At 45.7% G+C, this 26,213-nt stretch overlaps 1 protein-coding gene across 1 annotated transcript in view; it reads left to right on the plus strand.

Annotated features, from left to right (window-relative positions):
• The window catches only part of cpne4a (copine IVa), a 103,674-nt gene that overhangs the window by 51,249 nt on the left and 26,212 nt on the right, over window positions 1–26,213 (plus strand). The window contains exons 5-8 of the mRNA XM_080895592.1: window positions 2,035–2,109; window positions 4,278–4,361; window positions 5,687–5,776; window positions 18,532–18,630. Of these exons, the coding sequence (XP_080751718.1) occupies window positions 2,035–2,109; window positions 4,278–4,361; window positions 5,687–5,776; window positions 18,532–18,630 (348 nt within the window). The remainder of the gene's footprint in view (window positions 1–2,034; window positions 2,110–4,277; window positions 4,362–5,686; window positions 5,777–18,531; window positions 18,631–26,213) is intronic.

Raw genomic sequence — 26,213 nt, forward strand, 5'->3', positions numbered from 1 at the left:
ATGTAGATGTCCGATGTCCCCACTAAGATGCAAAAACGTCTGTTTGTTTTGAGCATTGTGTGTTTTGACCTCGGGGTGAATTTGCTGTGATGTCCACTCCTCAGACGTCTGGCACGTTAACTTCAAATACTTGGCTTTCTAAGCGTTCCCACATGGACGGGCATCAACATCTGCTTCTCTGAGATCATCGCTAAAGTCTGTCCTCCTTGGAACTGTTAACACATCCGAATGATTCAGACCAACAAACATTTACAGAGGAGCTCACACTGACAGAGGAACACTTAAGTTAAGTCCCTCTGCCTGGCTGCAGGGAGCCTGTGCTTAGTTTTTCACAGTGTTTCTGCATTTTGACTTAACTTTTGTTAAAAAATGTTACAATGTGTCATGTGTTGGTTATTTTTTATTGCCCTAAGACATGTAAGGACGTCTTATGTCCTGACATGCAAAATATGCACTTCCTGTTTCACTAACCAGTCCAGAACATGATGTCAGTGTTGGTGTGGAGTACAGGAAATGAGCCCAAGTAAAAATGAAGGCGAGCTGTTTATTGGCTCATTCAAAACTGAACAAATCCACAAAACCCAGCAGAGCAGAGAAAGCAGCAGCAGCTCAGACAGGTGAAGACAGCAGAGGTGGAGCAGGTGGTCGGTAAGGATGGGAAAACAGGAAAGACAACGTAACCTTCAACCTGTGTTGGAGAGCAATGGAGTGTCAGGGACGTGCGGCTCTTTAAATCACCATGGCAACGTATGCTGAACACATGTCCTGGTCTGGAGCACGTTATGTTCTCTTCACCTTACAGTGCAAAGCACCTCGAGGTGACAGCTGGTATGATCTGCTGCTAAATAAATAACAGTGAACTGGACTGTGTGCAGCACGAGTGCCGGCTTCCACCAGGTTAGACTTTATGCTCATCTCAGCCGTTCCCCTGAGAGCGTCTGATGAAGCAGTCGATGCTCAGATGATCCGTTTTCTTTAGAAGAAGAGGAATGAGTGCCAAACTGCCTTTTTATGTGACTGAAGCAGAGACAGCATCATCACTGACTGGATGTTTCAGAGCAGCTCACACAAAGAAAGCTGTGAAACTTCATAGTTTACTCCTCAGGAAGTAGCACACAGGCAGGCACGGACAGACGGGTGAGAGGTCTGAAAATGGAAGCCAAAACTCAACAACTCCACATCAGTCAAACAACAATGAAACCAGGATTCAAAAATACAAAGCCCCGAGAGCCTGACATCACATGGCTCCACCCTCTGATCAGCTGTATGCTAAACGAGGAGCTGGAGTCACTCCGGTGCACAAACTATGAAATTATTGTGTAAGAAAAGAAAGTCGGACCCTGAAACTCTGTTGGTGCTTTATGCATAAAGAGGATTTGAAACTAATGACTGAAACTCCTGAGAAAACGGCTTACTACGCCTGTTATACAGTCACACGTTGCTGCAGTCATTGGAGTCGCCCCCTGCTGGTCACTAGCAGTAATGCATGTGTACACTTAGCTTCACTTCTTAGAAGCAGAAGCTGCGTCTGCAGAGCGGCTGTCATCGGAAACCTTCTGCTGTTCTGCACTAAACCTGCCGCCCAGGTGTGGCAGCATCACGTTACCATGACAACAGGCCGTATAGCCACACTTTTTTATAACTTCGTCTGGGTTTATGCAGCGGGACAGTGACAACGCTGCCCGCATCAGGAAATGCTGGAAGTCGCAGCTTTAACCTGTAAAGGTTTCCCTGTGTGTCTGCAAGCATTAGACTCCAGAACGTTGTTTTTCTGATTCTCCACGTGCTGCGTTTTCATCTGCAGCAGCGCGCGCACTTTCCCCGTTAGCCTGACTGAGCACTTTCAGCCTTTTGCTTTACATTTCCTCGACTTTGATGCTAAAAGTTGCTCATTGTTTTGGAGGAGCTCCCAGAGCAGGGTGGCTCGTTTGATCTCACAGAGTCTGATCTGAATATTCAGAGTTTGTTGTTGAGTTGATGGCTGCACCCTGGCTTCATAATGAGGCTCTTATCAAAGGGAAAATGTGCTTTTAGATCACAGCAGAGGAGCTGACGGGCAACGACGACTACATCGAGCTCTCCTTCAGCGCCAGGAAGCTGGATGATAAGGTAAAAACTGCACCTGGACCAGGACCCCCCACTTACCTCCTGAATGTCTTTCTCTTTATTTTGTCCAACAATTTAATAAATGTCACTTTTCAATTCTTTTGTTTGTTTGTTTGGTTGATTTTTTTTGTAAATAGAATTTTAATTAAATTCTATAATAAGGTAAGAAGGGCATGGGCAGTGTTTGGGCTGCGGCTCTGTTTAGTTTATGTTTTTTTATGTCAGACGTTACCTCAGTGACATGCGAATTTATCGTCTAATGCTAGTTAGCTTGATTAGCAAGCTGCTTATTTATTTATTGATGCAACGCACAGATGCTTCGCTAATTAGTGCAAAATAACTAAAAAATAAAACCACTGAATAAGATTCAACTCCAAAATACAAAATTTTAGGATTTAAGAATTATAATGTTTGTAAGATAAATACATTAAAAGCCTCCTGCAGGACACATTATGTCCAGTTTAAGTAATCCTAGGATTGGATGAGGCTCCACCTGCGGAAACCTTCCTATTAAAGTGACTGAATTATCAAGTTGGAAGACCTCACCACTCTCTGCGAACTGTTATAAATGGGGAAAGTCTCCATAAAGTTTACTTCTGCTGCAATTTTTAAACATGGGGGAGTATGGGGACGGACTCACTGCTGGAGCCTCTGGTGGACGTTAGAGGAACTGCAGGTATTGGCTTCTTTTTCAGCAGTTTGCAGAACATCTGCACCAGCTCAGCTGCAGCGTTTCAAAGTACATAATATAAATACAACAACAAACAGAACTTTGGAAAGCTAAGTGTACTCTAAGTAGTTATAGTGCGTCTGCCCCATACACCACACGGTCACAGGAAGACCTTTTTAGTTTAGGTTAAATGATGAAAAGTAAAAAACATAAATAGTTTTTGATGCATGTATCAGTGTTTTGCATTAATGAGAAATGACACATCCTGATAGCATTGTGTGGGGTTACAGTACTCAGAGCTCACAGGGCTAACATTCAAACAGCCACCGTGAACATGAGTGGGAGTCATCAGTCACTGCAGGAGTCTCAGGCATGGCGGGCTCTGAAACCCACGCCACAGAGTGTAACCACAGCATCAGTGAAGTAATGATCACAGCGACAGGGTAAACATCACAAGCCTGAGAGTCGCTGACGCTTTCTGTACTTACTGAATGAAAGCATTACTCAGTGGTTACGTTCATAACGCAACACAATCACCTCTGTCAGCAGATTTTAAAACGTTTCATGTTAAAGCAAACTAAAAACAAAGAAAAGAAACAAGACGCATTTAAAAACTGATCCAAGTCTGGAGACGTCAGTAAAAATCCAGAAGACAGAAACTCCGCAGAGGAAAACAGACAAAGGAGTTTTAATTATTACGATTATTTAAACCTTTAAACATTCATAATGTGATTTCTTTTTTTTTGAACAGGGGAAAATAATCAATATAATTACATACAGGAAGTCCAATCCAAAACAGGACATCAGCCAACTATCAAAGTAAAGCAGAGACAGCTGCACACCAAACACAACGACAGAGGCAGAAAACACAGAAACACCAGAATAACCAGAAAATCACAACACAATCTATCACTAACACTACTGATCAGAATGATATTGGTAAAACTGAACCTCATCACTAGAACAACAGCTAAGAAGTGAAAACAGGAACCAAAAACGTCTAATATCACAAAAACTTATTAAAACTTCACTGAAACCAAACCAGGTTTTTATAACTTACCTGTTTATTATTGTGGGCGTGGCCTCTTTGCCTGACAGATGGGTCCCGACACTGAGACGTCTGAATGTTGTTGTGCCCTGGAGCATGTTAATGTAATCACATTACACAGATAATGTGCAGCTTTAGCTTTCCGATCCATGACCGTGGATTCAGCTTGCTGACTAAGCTAGCTATGGTTAGCTGATATTGTTAGCCTCGTGCTCATTTTAGCTCCAATAAACCAACATGTGACAGCAACAACTCTAAACTCAAGGATCCAAAATGTCCACAAACCATCTGGTGGCTACGTCCATCTTTTATATCCAGTCTGTGCTGGTTTGGAAACAGACTGTGGACAAACACCAGGGGGCGCTGCATGTAAAGCCAGTATGAACATGATCAGACTGGATGTCCCGACTGTGTCTCTGGTGTTTGCAGTGAACTCTGCGTTTGTACTTTTAGGACTTCTTCAGTAAATCGGATCCGTTCCTGGAGATCCACAGACTGAACGATGACGCCACGCTGCAGCTCGTCTACAGAACGGAGGTACAAACACACATCGACACACTCGCGTCCTCCACTCACACAAACACCACCGTTAACATTAAAGGCTGAATTATTCAAACTGGATTCAACACATCATCCTATCAAAAACAGTGGAATACAGCAGTCCACTTGTTTACTATTATTAATAATAATAATGCTTCGTGGTTAGTTTTGGTGTCATAAAAGTCATGTTTTGTAATCTGGTTCATGGTTCTTCATGTGAACAGTGAGTTCAACTTTAACTTGTTTCTACGACTTTGCTTAGATGGACTTTGGTGACCTGGTAGGTGAATGTTCCCCCAGAGGTATTTCTTGGCTGACTCATTGTGTTGATCTGATTTTCAGCCTTCTGTGTGTCTGCTGTGTCTCTTTGGGTCATGCAAGCTTTGCACTCTCCACCTCCCTCGGTGGGATTCAGGCGGACGGAGAGTTGGAAAAGACAACATATACTCGAAAGAGAGAAACTTGCTTCTGAGAGCATTAAAGCTCTCAGTCAATGCAGTTTTGTTTATATATATGTAAGCTGCTGAGTCGTTAGCTGTAGCTGCACAGCTGGGATTCCTCTCATCCGTCAGCACATTGAGATTTTTCAACAGGTCCCACAGAGCAACAGTCCTCCCCAGCTGACAGCAGGGACATCCTTTCTGATTACTTCCTCCCGTCTCCAATTTAGCTCCTTGCCTGCGGCTCAGTGTGAAAAAAGCAGGCCGCTGTCAGGCAACAAGTTTCCCTGGATGGAGGCTGTGCTTCCATCACATGATCGTAGAAGGTCATGCAACAAGTTGACAGCTGCTTCCAGCTCCCAGCTGCTTCACCCTGCGTGGTTATTATAAAGCTGGAGAGCAGGGTTCGACATAACCAGTGGCCCCATAAAAGCTGCTGATTGGCCAGCTGCTGGGCAGGGAGTGTTTCCACCAATCAGTTTGGAGCAAGCCCTCAGTACCAAAAAGTTTCTTTCTTGCAGTCAGCTGTCGGTTTGCACATTTAAGGAAGTCTCTGACCTTATCGCTCTTAGTGGCATGGAAACACGAGGAGAGCGTTTCTCTTACACCTGTGAGTAAATGAAATCCAGGCAGACTTAAATGAGCCAAAGATGGAAGAAAAATGTGTTAAAGCATCATTTTAATTAACACAACACACACTTCCAGGAAACACACCAGGCTGGAAAAGCGAGGATGACTCCTTTCAGCCAGCGGTTCTCCTCAGAGCTGCTGCAGGTTTACACCGTTTAGGACGCAGCAGGACGCAGCAGGACGCAGCGCTCCGCTGAGACGCAGCGCGAGCTGTTTTTAGACCTGACCTTGCTCTGTGTTTGTCTCTCTCAGACCGTCATGAATAATCTCAATCCTGTGTGGAAAACCTTCAAAGTTTCCCTCAACTCGCTCTGCAGCGGAGACCATGAACGCAAACTGCAGGTACTCACACACACGCACGCACGCACACTTTGACTAAAGATCACAGTCCACCACACACACATTCCCACAGCTCCTTATTCCTCACAGCCACTGGGCTGTGGGAGGAACCCACTCAGGAACAAGCAGAACACAGAAACCTGCGAACATCATTTCCAGAGACCTTTCACTGACAGTTAAACGGTGTTAAAACCAACAGTTTTTGCACATTTTGCTGAAACTGAACTCGATTTGGAGAAACATCAAAGTCATTAGACGCTCTGCTGTTCATCCGCTCTGCAAGCAAACCAAAGGTCATGACCCTGACCACAAACAAAGTAACAATCTGTCCTTTGAAGTTTTAACAGTTATATGTAAAGTCTATAAAATGAGGCAAATTGATGCTAATTAGTGTTGAGCGAGCTGGATTCTCTTCAGGCCTCTGACCGTCACAAAAGGAGCTTATTGATGATTTTTGGCTCACCTGCACTTTCATATAGACAAAGAAAAAATTGAACCTCCGAGGAAGTCAAGGAGGATTGTAGGATTTCATCCAACTATGATCACACATCACACTGCGAGACGGAAACTGACACATCAGTGCTGAACAGCAACAATTCCCTTAAGGCAGGATGGACAGATAGATGGAGAAGGCTACGTTCACACTGCAAATCCGACTTTTCTGACCCTCTGCGACACATCTAAATGGCCTGTATTTATATAGCGCTGTACTAGTCCCTAAGGACCCCAAAGTGCTTTACACATCCTGTCACACACACATTCACACACTGGTGATGGCAGCTACATTGTAGCCACAGCTACCCTGGGGCGCACTGACAGAGGCGAGGCTGCCGGACACTGGCGCCACCGGGCCCTCTGATCTATCCGATCGTGCTATGACAGGGTGAACGGCACAAATCCGATATTTTCAAATCCAACCTGGGTCACTTTGGTATGTGGTGCTGAATCTGATACATATCCGATGTTTCAGAAAGCGGCTGCTGTTTGATGGTCATGTCGCATTAAATCCGTCACTGACACAAGACAGACGCCGATTATCAGCCTCTGCACGGAGGTAGCAGCCACTGCTCAAACACACGATGAACTATTTACAAGAATTTATTCACAGAAATTAGATTCAAGGTTAACACAAGAATTTACACGAGTAGAAGCGACACAGGGCAGGGGACCGTGGGAGATCGAGGCCAGGAACTGATTAATCACGGGGAGGCACAAAGAGAGCGACAGAACGGAAACTTGGCAGGTTTAGACAGTCTTGATCTGAGGGAGGCGTCCATGAGAGTGTCGTATGTGGGGAGATAACACGTTGAGATGTGGAGGTCCTGTTCCCCTGAGGGCATGATATGACAGGCAGGAGGGCAGGCAGGTAATCGAGCTGATCATTGGGCAGACTGTAGAGGAGAAAGCAAACTGAAGCAGCGCCAAAGAGTGAACACAGCAGGAGGTGAATCCGGTGGAACGCCAAAGGCAGCAGGACAAACTGGGGAGGACTGGAAGGAAGTGCTGGTTTATAAACCGTCCTGCTGATTGAATGAGGCGCAGGCGAGATGATGGAAGCTCCGCCTCCGAGGACGGATCCTGGGATACAGCCCACACAGACAGGAAAACAGACAGTTATCACTGAGTGATTTTTCCTTCTCGTCGTTTGTCTGGACCCGACGTCGAGACTACACATGGAGCAAAGAGTCCTGGGAGATGTTTCATCATAAAGCCAGACTTTGATCTTCTGACAGCTGATGAAAGGACAAAAACCTATTTTTATAAATGTCTCCATGTGGCTGCAGTCAGAGCTGCTTTTACTTCCACTGCTGAGTTCGTCCCTGTGCTGCGACCCTGTGCACGCTCGTCATGTCCTCACAGGTTGCAAGTGCACACAGTCTGCTGTCTCTTGTGTCAGTCGATGGATGTTGTGGCTCCAGTCTAAATGCAGACGTCTGATTGGCTGCAGCAGCAGGTCAAACTTCAGTCAGCAGGGAAACAAAACTTTTCATTCTTTGTTTATTCGAGTTTTATTGACTGCTGGAATTTTTGCACATTTCCAAACTAACTTTGCATCGACTGCTTCACCGAGTCTCCTGCATCTTTTCTGTTGCTTGTAACCTGAAACTACGGCTCCGTTTGTCCCAGAGACGGGAGGTTTTTACCTGACAGAGCCGAGTGACTCCAGAGGAACACATCCATCATCGCTCTTCCTGCCCTCTATTCACTATCCACCATTTTTGACCCGAATTTCCTTCAATCAGTCACGGGGGCCAGAGGCTGGACCCCTGTCAGCAGCACAGAGATGAGGTTTGAGGAGGTCAGCCACCTCCAGTGAAATGATCAGCAGCAGGACAGCGGGATGTCCCGAGGGGAAATGGATCCAAGGAAATGATGAATTTTAGATTGCTGCAGACTGGGGGAGGGCTCCTGTGATCAGAGGGCAGCCTGTGCTTCCAGTTCCAGCTTACTCCCTGCAGAAAATATAAATGTGTTTTAATAGAAACCTTTTTGTAATACGGTGTAATTCCAAAGTTTACAGTTTGTGGTTCTAATTTCTTTAATTTCACGAGGATCTCAGAGTAGAGCTGCTGCTCTTCCACGTAGAAAGGAGCCCTTTCACGTGCTTCAGGGTCTGAGTGAGGTGTTTCCAGGAGGAAGGAGATGTTTCAGGCATGTTCAGCAGCTCCTGAGAGGAGACCCGGGCCCTGCTGGAGAGATGATAACTGTGAGGAGACGAGGTCCGGGTATCTCCATTTGAATGTTGGAGCTGGAACGAGATACAAAGCAAAGAATAGATACAGTTTCTGCTAATTTATGACATTATAATCCCAAGTGTTTTCTGATAAGTGAACAACTTTAAATAAGTTTCCCCCTGAATATTTCCTCCCTCCAGTCCAGCAATCTTGCGTGCGGTTGTTCCGTCTCTGCTAAACCTCCCACAGCCGTCACACTTCACACACAGTTTTTGGAGAGGCGCCTGCAGCGGTGGGACGGTGGAGGAGTGAGTTACATGGATGACACAGAATTACAAACCAGAGCCTTTTTAATCAGCGAGATGTTTCCTTAAGGTGTCAATCACACGTAAGCAAATATTACAACTGCGCCGTTGGAAATTACTGTTGGACATGTTGATGGTAAAGTTAAGACAGGAGGAGGGAGCCGGCTCAGGTGGTACAGCGGGCTACCCACTAATTTCACAGCTGGCGGTTTAATCAGCTCCTGCTGCCCGCTGGCCTCCGGCTGGTTCAGCTGGGAGGAGAACCGGTTTACTTTTACAACAAAACATTGTTTTCTTTCTGACTGTTTCACATTAAAAGCATGACGTGCACTCACAACCACTATGACTTACCTCCACATTTCTGTTACCTCTTCTGATTCAAATTAAAGTTCAGCAAACTGCAGTTTAGAAAATGCAGGAATTTATAAAAAAAAGATTTCAAAGTAAGAAAAAAGAGCCAGCTAATACAGACGAGGCGCCGAGGGTCAAATTATGGCAAAACACTTTTAAAAAGCTTAGCAGATAAAATGGAAACGTTGACTTTAAATCTGATCTACTCCACGCACACGGGGATTTCACTGACTGCATAAATCACAGCCACGTTTAAGACCTCCCTCACTAAAACCCTGCTTTCTTCTTAGTGGGCGAATTCTGGAAGCTTACCGAGGGGCAGCAGGCAGGCTGTTTGTGTCTTTACTTGTTAGAACTGAGCTGCGATCCTCCAGCAAGACTTTCAAAATAAAAGCGATCGCACTGTTCTCAGATTGATCAAGAAAAACTGCTACGATGCCCAAACACTGATAACACAATCTGCTATTAATGAGAAACAGGAGGAGGAGCCAGTGCACTGAAAAACAGGAAGTACTCTCAGGTGTAATCCTTACAGCTGGGGAGGAGCTGAGAATAACTCTTGAGATCAGCAAACAGGCAGGTAATATTAAAATTCACCTGCAGACATGAATCCCGTCCGAGTGGAGGTTTGTTATCGTTACCTGAAGCCATTTTCATCAGAGCCTGTGCGGCTGTCAGGTTAAAGCTGCACAGAGACGAATAGAGATGGACTTTATTAAATGGGGTCAGACAGAGGCAGGCTTATAGCTGCTGGATATCATTTAATGGGTTCCTGAAGGGAGACAAATAAAGGTGATTAATAACTGTCATCGGCAGCTTTAGCAGACTGAAGCAGGCTGTTTGCTTCATGTTGTTCTGCTTCAGGCTGAAAACCTGCTGCTTCTAAAAGCTCATTTAGCGCCGAGGCCCAGTTACTGCGCCTAAACATCCGTCATCGAGGAGAAAACCTTTCAAATTAAAATGCTGCTCTGATATTAATGTTTTATTTTTCCTGTGAGGTGAACACAGATGTGGGGGAGGTTTCTGTTACATGAACAGCCCTGTGTCTCATAGCTCCAAACACCTGGATAAAGCTCAGTGTTGTAATTATCTGTTTACAGCTGCAGTGAAAATCCACCCGAGCTGGTACGATGCAGAGACTGGCCGCACTAGCTAACTTCCTGCTAATTACATTTTAGTGCCTTTAGCCAAAAGACAGAAGAGCAGTCGTCGGCTGGGCGACGTATCACAGGCAGCGGTTCACCACTGTGACGCCCACACAGAGTTTTTGCACCAACAGGGTGATTCCCAGATTTCCGTTAGCTGAAAATGTGGCAAAGGGGGGCGTGGGAGGGCTAAAAACTATCTAGATAATAGGAACAACATCTAACGTTTATGTTCTTAAAAAATGTGAAAAATTCAGCAAAGACCTCACACAGGACTGAGGAGATTCATCTGCTGTTCACTGTTCACCCATCAGAAATGTTCTCAGAGGAAGAGCGCCTGTCAGGAAGCCATTCTTAGTGAAGAGAAGTGGGAGGAAAGGCATTCTTGGTTCAAATCATCATCAGTATGTATGGTAAATGGACCAATTCTTATATAGTGCTTCTCTGATCTACTTAAGTCCCAAAAGGTTGATTCTGTTCATCTGGACGTTTCAGTGGGAGAAATGTTTCAGGCTCAGCTGGCTGCAGGTTTCCAACCTTATGAACAGCACATTTGCACCACTGAATGAACTTTTTATGAGGTTCGGGAAACATGCAGTCAGCTGAGCATGCATCAAGATACTCTACTTAAGCACTTCATGTCTCGTGACACGTCTCATTCGCCAGTAGCATTAGAGATCTTATCAAAATTCATAGAATTACAGATGCTGAAAAGAATAGTCAGGTGTTGAGCCACCAGATGCAGTAACATCTGGAAACATCTGATTGACAGCAGCTTCATTTTTCACCGTGACAATGATCCAAACACACCGTCTGTGGAAGCATAGATAGATGAAGGTTGTTAGAATTGTACAAACAGGTTTCATTAAATCGCTGCACCTGCTGTTCATTTTTCTTACAACAGATAGAGAAGTGAGACTTGGCTCAAGATTCTTGCACAGTGCTGTTCATTAGGCAAGGTAAAGTCTTTATAGCTGCACAATAACTTATACCCTGTATTATAACATCATGAGTCCTAACTTCAATTCAATTCAACTTTATTTACACAGCGCCAAATCACAACAACAGTCGCCTCAAGGTGCTTTACATTGTAAGGTCGACCCTACAATAGTACATACAGAGAAAAACCCAACAATCATATGACCCCCTATGAGCAGCACTTTGGCGACAGTGGGAAGGAAAAACTCCCTTTTAACAGGAAGAAACCTCCGGCAGAACCAGGCTCGGGGAGGGGCGGGGCCATTTGCTGTGATTGGTTGACGTGAGAGAAGGAAGACAGGATAAAGACATGCTGTGGAAGAGAGACAGAGGTTAATAACAGATATGATTCAGTGCAGAGAGGTCTGTTAATACACAGTGAGTGAAGAAGAAGTGCATCATGGGAATCCCCGGCACTTCCCCCCTAACTTAATGTTAAAAACGTTTTTGTGAAGTTGGACCCTTTACACACAAACAAGACACATCATCATCATCATCATAGTTTATTTATATAGCACTTTAAAAACACACAAGGCCGACCAAAGTGGTGAACAATAGAAACATAATAGATCCCATAAGAATAATAAATACGATAAAATAATAAACATAGCAAAAACAATAAAATACAAGTCAGTCAACCACTGAGTCAAAAGCCAGTGAATAAAAATGCGTTTTCAATCTGGATTTAAAAACCAGCACTGATGTCGATCGCCTAATGTGAAGAGGAAGATTATTCCAAAGCTTAGGACCCACGATAGAGAACGCTCGCTCTCCTCTCAGTTTCAGCCGTGATTTGGGGACTGAGAGCAACAGCTGCTCAGCTGACCGGAGCGAACGAGTGGGGACATAGGGCTTCAGCAAATCAGACAGATACGCAGGTGCCAGACCATTGAAAGATTTAAAAACCAATAAAAGAACTTTAAAATGAATCCTAAATTCAATTGGAAGCCAGTGCAGGGAGGCCAGGACCAGAGTAATGTGCTCAAATGTCCTTCTACCAGATAAAAACCGTGCCGCAGCATTTCTGGACTAGTTGCAGGCGTGTCAGAGTGCCCGGTCCAACCCCTGTTAAAAGGGAGTTACAATAATCCAAGCGTGAGGTTATAAAAGCGTGGATAACAGTCTCCAAGTCACGCCTTGAAAGAAAAGGTTTAACCTTCGACAGACGCCTGAGATGATAGAATGACGATTTCACCACCGCATTCACGTGGCCATCAAAGGTAAGTGCAGAGTCGGTTTTTAACCCAAGATTGGTAATCGAGCTGTTCAGGTGAGGGGTCAGAGCAGCAAGGTCAACATCAGGGATATCAGAGGAACGATTTGGGCCGAACAGAATTGCTTCCGTTTTACGTTCGTTAAAATTTAAAAAGTTTAGAGCATCCATGACTTAACATCACTAAGGCAATCAAGCAGGAGTCTAATTGTGGAGCTATCAGAACGACTGAAAGGAAAATAAAGCTGGCAATCATCAGCATATAGATGAAATGAAACTTTGTGTTTACGAAAGATCGCACCCAGTGGCAGGAGATGAAAACAGTAATGGCCCAAGAATAGATCCCTGTGGGACACCCCACAGCAGAGGGGCCACAGAGGACGATGACGTGCCCACCTTAACACAGAAGCTCCTGTTTGACAGATATGATTTTATCCACAGGAGTGCCAAGCCAGAAATGCCCACACAAAGCTGTAATCGAGAGATCAGCAGGTCGTGATCCACTGTGTCGAATGCAGCAGTCATATCTGGTAGTATAAGCACTACGTGTTTACCACAGGCCGTCGTTACCAGGATATCGTTCATAACCTTTATGAGAGCTGTCTCTGTGCTATGAAACGGCCTAAAGTCGGACTGAAAAACTTCAAACATCTGAGAGTTGTTTAGATAATCCATCAGCTGAGTGTGAACAACCTTTTCCAAGATCTTACTCAGAAAAGGAAGTTTAGAGATGGGTCTACAGTTTGACTGAACTGAAATATCTGAGCCTGGCTTCTTAAGTTAGGGGTGAATAACTGCATGCTTAAACTCGCTTGGTACTTGACCTGACAAGAGGCTGGTATTAATTAGGTTCAGAATATGTGGTCCAAAAGTAGGAAACACCTCTTTCAGAAAACGGGGATGAGCAACATCATTCGGAGAACCACACGGGTTAGCAGTTAACACAAGCTTCTCAAGTTCAGGTAGAACAATTGGTTGGAAAGCAATAAGCAAATTTAAAAAGGGAACATCTCAGCCGGGTCAACAAAAGATAAAGTGGAGGGTCTCAAACCGGCAACCTTATCCACAAAGAAATTAAGAAACTTATCACACATAACCTCAGAAGACTGCGTTCAGTACAGAATTTATGGTATTATACAAAACACGAGGGTTGTGTGAATTAACAGCAATAAGTTGTGAAAAATAGTTTTGAGTTTTTGGCGGTCTTTGCTGCCCTCTGGTAAGCTTTCCAGCTCGCCTTAAGAGCTTCCAGAGAGATGTAGAGCCTGTCCTTTTTCCATCGCCTTTCACATCTAATGGCTCGAGTAAAATCGGTTAGCCAAGGACTGGCCTTGGGTTTACACTGCCTGAGTCTTAGAGGTGCAACAACAGAGTCCAGATGAGAGAGTAATCCGTCTACGGAGGACGACTCAGAGGGACTGGACACAAGTTGTTCAAATCGCGTTGAAAAATGCTCAGCAGCATCTGAGCCGAAGGCTCGATAGCATCGCGTAGGTGCACGGACGTGGTGACAGCACTTCTTTACAGTGGGACACAGACACTCCCCTCCGACTGTCACTGTGAACATACAGTGGGGCAAAAAAGTATTTAGTCAGCTACCGATTGTGCAAGTTCCCCCACCTAAAATGATGACAGAGGTCAGTAATTTGCACCAGAGGTACACTTCAACTGTGAGAGACAGAATGTGAAAAAAAAATCCATGAATCCACATGGTAGGATTTGTGAAGAATTTATTCGTAAATCAGGGTGGAAAATAAGTATTTGGTCAATAACAAAAATACAACTCAATACTTTGTAACATAACCTTTGTTGGCAATAACAGAGGTCAAACGTTTACTATAGGTCTTTACCAGGTTTGCACACACAGTAGCTGGTATTTTGGCCCATTCCTCCATGCAGATCTTCTCGAGAGCAGTGATGTTTTGGGGCTGTCGCCGAGCAACACGGACTTTCAACTCCCGCCACAGATTTTCTATGGGGTTGAGGTCTGGAGACTGGCTAGGCCACTCCAGGACTTTCAAATGCTTCTTACGGAGCCACTCCTTTGTTGCCCGGGCGGTGTGTTTTGGATCATTGTCATGTTGGAAGACCCAGCCTCGTTTCATCTTCAAAGTTCTCACTGATGGAAGGAGGTTTTGGCTCAAAATCTCACGATACATGGCCCCATTCATTCTGTCCTTAACACGGATCAGTCGTCCTGTCCCCTTGGCAGAAAAACAGCCCCATAGCATGATGTTTCCACCCCCATGCTTCACAGTAGGTATGGTGTTCTTGGGATGCAACTCGGTATTCTTCTTCCTCCAAACACGATGAGTTGAGTTTATACCAAAAAGTTCTACTTTGGTTTCATCTGACCACATGACATTCTCCCAATCCTCTGCTGTATCATCCATGTGCTCTCTGGCAAACTTCAGACGGGCCTGGACATGCACTGGCTTCAGCAGCGGAACACGTCTGGCACTGCGGGATTTGATTCCCTGCCGTTGTAGTGTGTTACTGATGGTGACCTTTGTTACTTTGGTCCCAGCTCTCTGCAGGTCATTCACCAGGTCCCCCCGTGTGGTTCTGGGATCTTTGCTCACCGTTCTCATGATCATTTTGACCCCACGGGATGAGATCTTGCGTGGAGCCCCAGATCGAGGGAGATTATCAGTGGTCTTGTATGTCTTCCATTTTCTGATGATTGCTCCCACAGTTGATTTTTTTCACACCAAGCTGCTTGCCTATTGTAGATTCACTCTTCCCAGTCTGGTGCAGGTCTACAATACTTTTCCTGGTGTCCTTCGAAAGCTCTTTGGTCTTGGCCATGGCAGAGTTTGGAGTCTGACTGTTTGAGGCTGTGGACAGGTGTCTTTTATACAGATGATGAGTTCAAACAGGTGCCATTCATACAGGTAACGAGTGGGGGACAGAAAAGCGTCTTACAGAGGACGTTACAGGTCTGTGAGAGCCAGAGATTTTCCTTGTTTGAGGTGACCAAATACTTATTTTCCACCCTGATTTACGAATAAATTCTTTACAAATCCTACCATGTGGATTCATGGGGTTTTTTTTCACATTCTGTCTCTCACAGTTGAAGTGTACCTCTGGTGCAAATTACTGACCTCTGTCATCATTTTAGGTGGGGGAACTTGCACAATCGGTGGCTGACTAAATACTTTTTTGCCCCACTGTATAAAGAGTCACGTTCACTTCCCAGCACACCTGTTCACCCCGCCCCTGCGCCGCCCCGGGAGCTCGCTGCGTCACCCCTCCTCTGCAGCCGGCCAGAGACCACACCCACGCCACAGTTTTATTTTAGTACAGATGTGAAGATATTTGACACACCTAGAAAGAATGAGTGATTTTACAACAAAGCTGCAGAAAATGATCCAAAATGCTGAAGAAAGAAGAAATACTAAAGATAAGTTATCTGCAAACTCAGGACGAAAACATTTAAGATCAGCAGGATGAGAAAGGAGCGAGCGAGCAGGAACAGCTCGCATTATTGTTGCGTGACACCGGCTCCCGGTTATCGACGTTAAAGGTGAGGCTGCTCTCTGAGACAGGACATCACAGGTCTCAGGATTTGGGTGATGCATCCTCTGAGCTGCTAATGCAGCTGAGTGAATGAAGCCGTGAGTGCGACAGCTCATTAAAACTCTCAGCGTGTCGCCTCTCAGGTAGATGAATAGAAAGCGCTGCGATCCCTTTTCCTCTCTTTAATCCCTCTTTAATGGCTCTGCTAATTTGTGCGAAGAGGAGGTTTTTACACAGCTGCTGCCGTCTCTGCTGCTGCTGATCTTCAGTATAATGAGGAGGGAAGGACACACACACACATTTACACCCAGAAATAATCAGGCTCACAGTAACGTGTGCATATAAAAGCAGATGCAGATTTACCCACACTGATCTAATTTGCTCGCACACTTGACTCCAGATGTTTGCGACTCATCCCTTCAGCAAACACAGACACGTTTTTACCAAAGTCGAGTAGTTCTTCAAAGCTTCGACGAGTGTTTGGGCTCATTACTGCCGCAGGGCGAATCCTTCTCAGAGATCAAAACAGAGGGTGGAGGATGTCTCTGAAGGATGGTCAGATTTGAGTCTGTGTGGGTTTGATGTGGGGTTGTATCGTCTTCTGTTTCTGTCACTAATCCCTGAGATTCATCAGGAAATTCAGCTTTTCCACAGTCCTCCACTGGTAGACGTCCTCTGAGCCCACAGGAGGGTTTGTACCTGTTTCTGAGGATGTTCCTGATCTTCTGATGATGAAGGTGCTCATGGCCCAGACAGTAGAATGGCTCATTTGTTGCACAGGTTCTGCAGTCGTGTCTAACTGGGAGTAGGTCAATGAGTTAAACCTGCAGAAGACAACCACACGTGGTACTTTTAAAGAGCGGGGAGCTGGTCTGCTTGGACCTCCTTCGACTCCATCGCCCACTCTTTCACGACATTAACGCTCGGGAAATTTGGGCACAGCTGAGGTTCGGGTGGGCTGAGGATCTCATCTGTGCTTTGTGTGGATGATGATGTTCAATTTGCTCATGTTTAGACTCACGCTGGTGGTCTGCAGCTGAGTGTGAAGAACTCTGATGGTGAAGTGTGGGCATGAAGGCAGCGATGTAGATCTCACCAACGGCCTCGAGCTGTGGCTGGTGAACGAAAGAATGAGATGGTTCATACAAATGATGGAGGTGAGCTTCCTCTGAAGGGCGTCTGGGCTCAGCCGTAGACACGAGCTCAGACTCCCTGAAGAGCTGGTTGGATCAGGAGACCGAGGCCCATGGTTTGTCTTTCCTTTTTCAGGTTTAGCCTCTAAACTCACCTGATTTAGTTGCTGTTAATTGCATTCATCAGTTTTCAGCTGGAAGCTTGAGGCACAGATGTGAACCACAGCTACAGGTTGGTTTAGCTGGAGAAGCTGCTGAGGAGGAGTCAGTCTGACCTCTGACATGATCAGCATCAGCGATCTGCTTCGTTCTGACGGATGACGCAGAAACATAGTCAAACCTTTTTACATGTCAGAACGTTTCTAAATCCTCAAACTTCCCGAGTGTTTCCAGGATTACAGAGCTCCTGTGTAGAGCCTCTGAGCACGCACTGGGAAAACAGTGACTCATGAAACTCTAATTGGTCCTCACAAAGATGGATGTTCAGTGAAACTCCTGCATGAATATATGAAAAGATTAAACCAGCAGAGTGGAACTGGAACACGAGACTGTGTGTGTTTGTAAAGCCATGCAGCTCTTCCTCTCCGGCTCGCAGACTGCCAGCGCTCCTCTTCACCTCCTCCCATCTATTTTTCATGAACCCTGTCAAACTGTCCTGGATTCAGTCCGCCGTCTCTTCTCGTTTACTTCCCGTTCTGGTCACGGTGCTGCCAGCGCGAGCTGTCCGCTCACTCCGCTGGGAGGACTCGTCAGGTGGACGAAGCCTCCAGCTGGGCGTTTCTTTGAAGTGCGGTACAGTGAGGTTTAACTCGGGCTCGACACATCCTCATATTTATTTCACATCCTAACAGCGACGCTCTGAATCTACATATTAATGACACGAGTGTCTGTTTCCATTGCATCACCGAGCCGCTGCTGCATTTGTTATATTTCGCTTTGAGTTTTACTCAAGTTTATTTTCACAGTTTCAATGAATGTGAATGATTTTTAAAAGCTGCACCAAACTAATATCTTTCTCTCTACATGCCTCCTCGTGGTTTCAGTCTCTGCTGCCCAGAGAGACGCGGTCGACTCGTTAGAAACCACAGTGTGCCGAAATAAACCAGAAACACAATCATGTGAATGCAGGAAATCCTATTTGATGTGGAGGCTTGGACAGACCTCCTCCTGCCATGCACCGCTCACACCTCAGCTCCGGGCTGAACCGCTTCTGTGTTTCGATTTGCCGAACAAGCTGTGACCTAAAAACAACAAGAACAAAAACACAGGTTCAGTCTGAAATGATCTCCTTCAGTTCAAGGCAAACATCCAATTAATGAGCGAGCAGAAGCTTTGTGGGTCACAGCCGTAAATAGCAGGACACGGAACAGTGATGAAGCTGGGATCCGGCCTTGGATCATTCGGATGGAATAACTGTTTCTGTGTTTGTGTCCACTCAGTGCACCGTATGGGACTGGGACTCAAACGGGAAACACGACTACATCGGTGAGTTCGAGGCTACGTTCAAAGAGATGAGAGGCGCCATCGATGGACGGCAGGTGAGGCTGTCCTCTAAAACCTGAGCCGACTGCGTGTGATTCATACTTCAACTCTGTCTTCTGAGAGCGTGTTTGAAGCGTGATGCGTTCACTGACTGTTGTAATTGCTGGGAAATGATTGTGATTCAGCTGTGTGTTCTTTGACTGTTTACAGGAAATCAAATTAAATATGTGTTTATGTGGATTTATAGGATATCAGTTTCATGTACATGACAAGCCCGACGTCCCGGGGCTAGCGATTCTTCCAGTCGGGCTACCAAAATCTATCTCTTCCCTGCCCGTCGGGCTATCGTAGGAAGGAAAAATATATGTCAATGCTTTTGCATTCTTTCAGAAATGTAGCTGGGTAATTATGTCATTGGCATCGATGAGCCACTGTCAATATGTGACATATTGCAATCGCGTTTGAATTTGCGCTTGTTTTTTTGCTTTCACTTTGCAATCGTGCGAACTGTGTATAGAGAGCGACAGCACTGATCTGTGAGTGATGATAATTTGTGCACCAATTCCTCTGACATCGTCTTATTAATCGTTAGCTTACTATGCAAACATGACAAGTGAAATCTCCCGCAGCTTAAACATGTGAGAGGTTGATCGCGCAGAGAATCGCTGAGCTTATGTGAGTCCGTGTGTAAAAGCAGCAGTATATATATTTTAGTTCTGCTGAGCCAAATAAGACAGGTCAGGGTGAAGAAGTGACAGCCAAAGAAAAGCTTACCACAAAACGGAGAAGTTATGACAAATCAGACTATAAGGCAAAAAGAAAGTGCAGCTTTATGGTTTCATGGACAAAAGAATTTCTGTGGCTGCAATATGATGAGCTAAATAACCAGGGCTGCACATAAGTGGTCCGCAGGTGCCCATTCGCTGTCAAAATAAAAAACGCGCACAAGATAAGAAGTTGCAACGCGTGTTTGCGTACATAAGATTTTCTGGAGGAGGACAGACATTTATTTAGAACTCTTAAAGATGTCGAAGAAGCTCCTTTAAGCAATTACTTTGGTGTTCCTCCACCTCCAAAGAAATGTCAGAAGGAGTCCGAACCACAAAAGAAGCGCGTATTCTCGGAAAAGTGGTTGCAGGAGGTGAGCTGGCTTCAAACAAATGATAAACGCACAGAGATGTGGTGCAGAATGTGCCGTGAAAATCCCACTCTAGTGGACAAAAACAGCTTTTTATATGGACGCAAACGCGCGTTGCAACTTCTTATCTGGTGCGCGTCTTTTATTTTGACAGTGAATGCGCACATGCGGACCACTTATGTGCACCCGTGTAAATAACATAATGTTCTGCCGGGTGTGTTGTTGGTTTTCTCTCGATTTCTGAGTCGACAAGCGCCTTTGTTACTGGGACCAGTCATTTTAAGAAAGGCCCCCATTAGAACCCATGAGAAATGCAAGAAATGCATTATTGCTCATTCTGCAATATCTTTCCCAGAACAAACACCAATTGCAAATAACATACTAAAAATAAACCTGAAAAATCTGTTTAGAACAGCTACTATGTTGCAAAGAGTGAACTACCACTGGCACAATTTAGCAGTCTTTGCAAACTTCAAAAAGCAAATGGCCTCGATCTTGGTTCCACTTGCCTCTTACCCGTGACTTCAGTGGAGATTTCAATTTCAGGATCTGACACAGACGGATTCATGTCCTACACAGTTCTTACAAGTTCATAGAAGTTTCTGTTCAATTAGAACCAAGTATTTGAGTTGATGATTGTAATTTTTATACAATGTTGTAATTTGTTTTTCAACAATTTTTTGATTAATGTTTTGTTTCCTTTACAATATTATACTTTAATGTATAATATTGTAAAGGAAACAAAACATCAATCAAAAAATTGCTCTCTTTTTTATTTGGGCTACTTAAATTTATTTTGGGCTACCAAAACTGAAGAGTCCCTGCCCGAAGGGCAACCAGGGACTTTGAAATTTTGCGAGCCCTGCACCTTTGTTAGCTTAGCATGAATCACATCCAGACCCCTCAAGTATCAGCCATCCTCACCATCAGTCACTGGAAAAATACAAATCCTGCCTGAGTCAGAGCTTAACTCCTGCTGGGAACCATCCAGTTCTTGGATTCTTGAAGATCTAACTTTGACATGAAACATGTACCCAAACATGTCTTCAGGCCACGGACACCCCGCGGTCATGTGAGCAGTATCCCTTGATTGCAGTGGCCTCTTCCAGAAGGATCATTGTTAAAGTTTGAGGAACTCGATGGGAATTTAAAGGCGATGGAGTTTGAATTCCTCAGATCTTGATCCAGTCTGTTGGATATGCTGGAAAAGCTTCCAAAACATAAACGGTGTACTGCACAGGAGAGCTTTAGAGCAGTCGATATCAGGCAGGTTATTTAAATGTTTGATGCCTGACGTGTAGCCTGATCGTGTCATATTGTACCAGAAACCTCTCATGTAGTTTTCCTCCTGCTGGAGCAGCTACAGTAGATGCAGTTAATATTTAATTTGCTCTGCCCAACGCTCCTGAAGGAGAAAGCTCCCTGTGAGGCAGGTATCTGTTCACCCTGTTTCTCCTTCAGCTATTCAATCAATTTAATGGCTCAGTGAGAGTCAGACTGAGCGACACCACGGCTCACACGCTGTGACACGCCATTACAGTTACAGGGTGAAACGAATTCACTCACAGACTCTCCGAGAGACAGCGAGGCAGCCCTGCAGGAGTCTTAGGTTTGCCAGTTTATAAGTGAATCACCGAATGTGTGAAAGCTGCGCTCTGGAATTCTCTGCATCGGCTGTTGTTTGTTTTAGGGTCGGAAAACCGGGCGGTGACAGTTTTAAGTCCGCCTAATTTCTTTCAAACTTTTCATATAAATTCCCCGTGTTCAGCTGGCATTCGTCTCCACATTTCAATAAGATTTCCAAGGAAATCTTTTGCAGCTGTGACACAAACCAGAGATTGCTCTAAAACAGAAAACACCGTTAATGTCTGTGTTTTGATGGGGGTGCATCTTCCTTCAGCTGCTCCCTAATCCACAAGGGTCTTCCAGATGGATGCAACATTTATACATCGCATGTCATCCTGATTCTCTCAGGAGTTTTCCAACAATTTCTCTTACGAGGTTTCCATTCAAAGGAGAGACGATCAGAAGATGCCAGCAGCATGTGACGTATACCAACAGACACCTGATGTTTTCAGAGTCATCCTTCAGTCAGCGTCATGAGGTTGTCAGACAATCTCAGCTGGGTGGAGGTTCTGACGGAGCGCTCCATCATTCTGCCCCTTCTTCTGGATCTGCTGCTCCCACCCAGAGGGCGGGGCTTACGACACCAACTGTTTGCATCTATAATCCAGTTTTGAGATCCTCCCCAGACGTCTTAACGCCCACTCACATCCTGGGCCATCTGACCTCAGGAAATCACATGATAGGGATGGGGCCAGGTTTCACAATAAGCTCACCTGAAACTCTGGCTGATTGTGACCCACACCTGCTTTCACACCTGGGCTCATGTGATTAGGCAGAGGATCAATAGGAGGTCCACGACACTCCCACAGGACTTAAATCTGGGACTCTCCACCAGCTGCTCTTAGAACTGAAGAAGCTTCTCGGATGAAACGTCTTCAAGAAACTTAAAGTCCTGACGCTTTTCTTTCCGAGCTCAGGCCACACCAGCACAGCTCCTCCTTCATGCTCCATGGTGGCAACCGGACGTGCAGATACTCCAGTTTAGAAACCGGACTGACAAACAGAGTAGCCTTATTATTACAGATGAAACAGGAGGAATGAGAAACAGCCTGGGGAGTGGTGACCTATAATGATGACCTCTCTTGAGCTAAACACATTTGAACTCGGCAGGTTGAAGCACAAAAGACCTGATCTCCGTTAGGTCCTGCACCCCCGGGTTTCCAGAAAAGCACCAATTAGCAGCGAGACCACCCTTTAAAATGCTCCTCGGGGGCTAAAGTGCCTCCGAGGTTATTTAGGCAGAGTGTGTGAAGTGATTACCCCGAGAGCTAATGAAGACGCAGCTGTCAGAGAGCAGAGCTGCTGCAGAAAGGAGACGACCGCTAATTAAGGCGCTCTCCGACTGTCCGTTAATGCCGTTCTGCTTACAGACGCTGCGGCTGTGAGTTTTCTCTGGAAATTCCCTGAAGATGACAACACACGGCTGAAAGGCCAGGAACAATCAGCTGCCGAGGAATCCTCAGCTGTCTCATTATTGATTACAAAGAGCCCAACATCTTCACTGGAAGGCTGTTGAGCGGCCGTACGACAAAACCACATCCCAGTTTTCATAAACCCAGCCAGCTCGGTGAGCTGTGTCTAATATTCTGTCTGTAGTCTTTGGATGACATCACATAAGGATATGACCACAGACCGCACGGGCAGAAAACACGAACGTGTTCACTGTGACCTCATCGGCTGGTTTGGATGTTAGGACATCTTATTGAAATGTGGAGACGAACACAGCTGAACACAGCGAAGTTATATGGAAAGATTGAAAGAAAGGACTTAAAACTGTCGCCGCCCGGTTTTCCGACCCTAAAACAAACAACAGCCGATGCAGAGAATTCCAGAGCGCAGCTTTCACACGTTCAGCGATTCACTTACAAACTGGCAAACCTCTAAGATGTTTGCCTCTCCAAGAGACGCCTGTGAGTGTCTGAGGAAAGCACACACAATAAATACAGAGGTAACGAGGGAATACGTAACAGCAGGCAAACACAGCTGAACCTAATCTGACACACGAGACAGGAAGGAAACACGGGACTGTCAAAGTAAAACAGGGAATACACAGAAAGCAGGATAACGAGATGTAACACGGAGCACAGGCGAGGCACATTAAGACATTTAAACAGAACTCAGATCACAGGAACTGCAGTTCTATTGTTTTTATTGTTGGAGTCTATTTTCAGCCCTGGAGGTTATGCAGCGCACCAAGAAGGAAAACTCCTGACTGCTGTTTGAGTCGTTGCAATGGGCGTGCATTTTATCTTCAGCGTGAAACCTTTTCTTCACGCTGCTGGAAGCCAGCACAGGAGGAGAGCTTGTTCGCCTCCCACAGACACAAAGAGCCGTGCTGTCAGTCCCACTCTCGCTCTCTCCATTCTTCTCCTTTTAAATAAAATGTCTTTATCGGCCTCCTTCCTCAGCTGGCAGCTTCCTCCTGACCGGCGACACGGAAACAAGAAGCCCCCCCGGGCTGAAGTCTCCGGGGAGCTCCCCGTTCTTCCGTCCGTCCTCCATCCCAACACAAATAGAGTCACCCGGTCTCGGCGGGTCTGAGTGAGGGAGTCGGGGCGAATCCTCAGCGGTCTTGTTTGTGCAGCTGAAGGATTGTGTCCTGCTGCAGCTGCCTGTGGTTCATGCTTCTGTCTGACAGCACTCTGGATTTAAACGGCACCTCTCCAGGAAGCTGCTTTCACCTGAGTGCAGGGACGAATCTTACAAAGACAAATGTGTTTGTGGTGTTTCTGCTGAGGCTGGATTACACACAGCGCTCAGAGGCACGTCTGTAATAATTTCATCTGCTCGATTTGCTTCGTCCACTGGAGTCAAATACAGCCCAGGGACATCGACCCTGGTACCTAACCTGATACAGCATCACTGAAAAATAATCATTTTACGACACTCAAAATGGTCAAATATTCACATATTATGTCTAATATTGTATTATAATATTCTAATACTATTCTAATAATATTATTCTAATAATATTATTAGAATAATATTATTAGAATATTATAATAATATTATAATATTATGTCTAAAAAAATCATTTTTAGTTATTTTCTCTGAGGTTATTTTCTCAGGATATCAGAGCTGAGGTCGGTGCCGGCTTCCTTACTGAGCATCACTGGCCGAGTTACAAAACAAAGTCCTCTACATATGACCAAATATGACGAGTCGCTCGATATTACTTCCTGAAGCAAACGAGTTCAAATGTTTTGTTATGTCTAAGGTAAAACTCACGGGTCGGTCTGGTTAGTGTGACTACCACGTTCGCTGAGGATGTTCATTTTTTGTGGAAATGCTTCATTTTACAAGCTGACCCACAAATGATGAGCTCATTTTGAGGAAGGTGTGGACAGTGTGGGTTTGCTGGTCTTGTCACTGATGATGTCAGAGGCTCTGCTCTGACATCACAGCGGTGCTCTGTGCCGTCCTGATGACCTTCTGCAGACGCTGGTGTGAAGTTGGAGGGGTGCGCATCAGCAGAGTCTCTGTTAGCGTTCCTCCCTCCCTAACTCCCCGCCCTCGGCAGGCTCGCCTGCGCTGCCTGTGTCAGCTGACCTTGTGGTCTTTGAGTGTGCTCACCCAGTGGCCTCATTGCCACCCGAGCACAGTCACGCACCCTCTCCACCCCTGCTTATCGATCAGGGGCTGAGTACGCCATCTCCACTCTGTTTCACGCCCACATGTGGTGACACGCTGCCCTCTCACGCTGTTTTTCAGTGGATTTCGCCTCCATGTCGGCCCAGATCACATCTCCTTTAAACGAGCGAAAATCACTGAGATGAGATCTCGCTCTTAAAATGTTGGCTGAGAGCAGAATGAACAGAGTCACAGTCAGCCAATTAAATCACGGAGAAGCCGCTGTGTCCACAGACCTTCAGCTCAGAGGCTTCAGACGTCACTTCCTCTGTTAGCGTTGAGCCGGCACGACAAACTGCCTCCATGCCCTGATCCTCACACATCCCCACAGAGAGTTTAAAGATTTATTTGCATTTAGCAGAGATTGTTTGTGTGTCAGCGGCAGCAGCAGAGGCAGCGATGCTGAGCTCAAACAACACACCATAACTCTGGGAGAAAAACAGCAAGGCGACGGTGCCGCTGTCGCTTTCGTGTCTCCTGATTGGACAAACAGACTTCCTGCTATGGAAAAAAACAGCACCACCTACAGGATGAAATTAGATTGCTGCAGGCCTCTGTTATGAAGTCACCTGAGCAGGTGATCGGGGGCGGCGGCTGCAGGCTGCAGGCTGTTAGCTTCCCATTAGCAGGCTGCCATCATCCCCACAGCTCAGACAGACAGTCTCAGACACACTGATTTACCTGAGGAGGAGCAATTATCAGGGTCACCTGGAAGAAGCAGCTGCTGTTAATGTGAGGTCACTTTTAAACCTGTCAGCGAACGATTTATTGATCGCACACGCTTCACTTAGAAAGAGCTTCTGTAGGAATCATTCCACAGGTCTGTGATCAGGTCTGTGATCAGGTCTGGCTGTGATCAGGTCTGGCTGTGATCAGGTCTGTGATCAGGTCTGTGATCAGGTCTGGCTGTGATCAGGTCTGGCTGTGATCAGGTCTTTTGATCAGGTGTGGCTGTGATCAGGTCTGGCTGTGATCAGGTCTGTGATCAGGTCTGTGATCAGGTCTGTGATCAGGCCTGGCTGTGATCAGGTCTGTGATCAGGTCTGGCTGTGATCAGGTCTGGCTGTGATCAGGTCTGCCTGTGATCAGGTCTGTGATCAGGTCTGTGATCAGGTCTGTGATCAGGTCTGGCTGTGATCAGGTCTGTGATCAGGTCTGTGATCAGGTCTGTGATCAGGTCTGTGATCAGGTCTGTGATGAGGTCTGGCTGTGATAGTATATCAGACAGAGGAGAGGAAAATAACG

This window comes from Rhamphochromis sp. 'chilingali' (assembly GCF_963969265.1).
Source record: "Rhamphochromis sp. 'chilingali' genome assembly, chromosome: 11".
NCBI lineage: Eukaryota > Metazoa > Chordata > Actinopteri > Cichliformes > Cichlidae > Rhamphochromis > Rhamphochromis sp. 'chilingali'.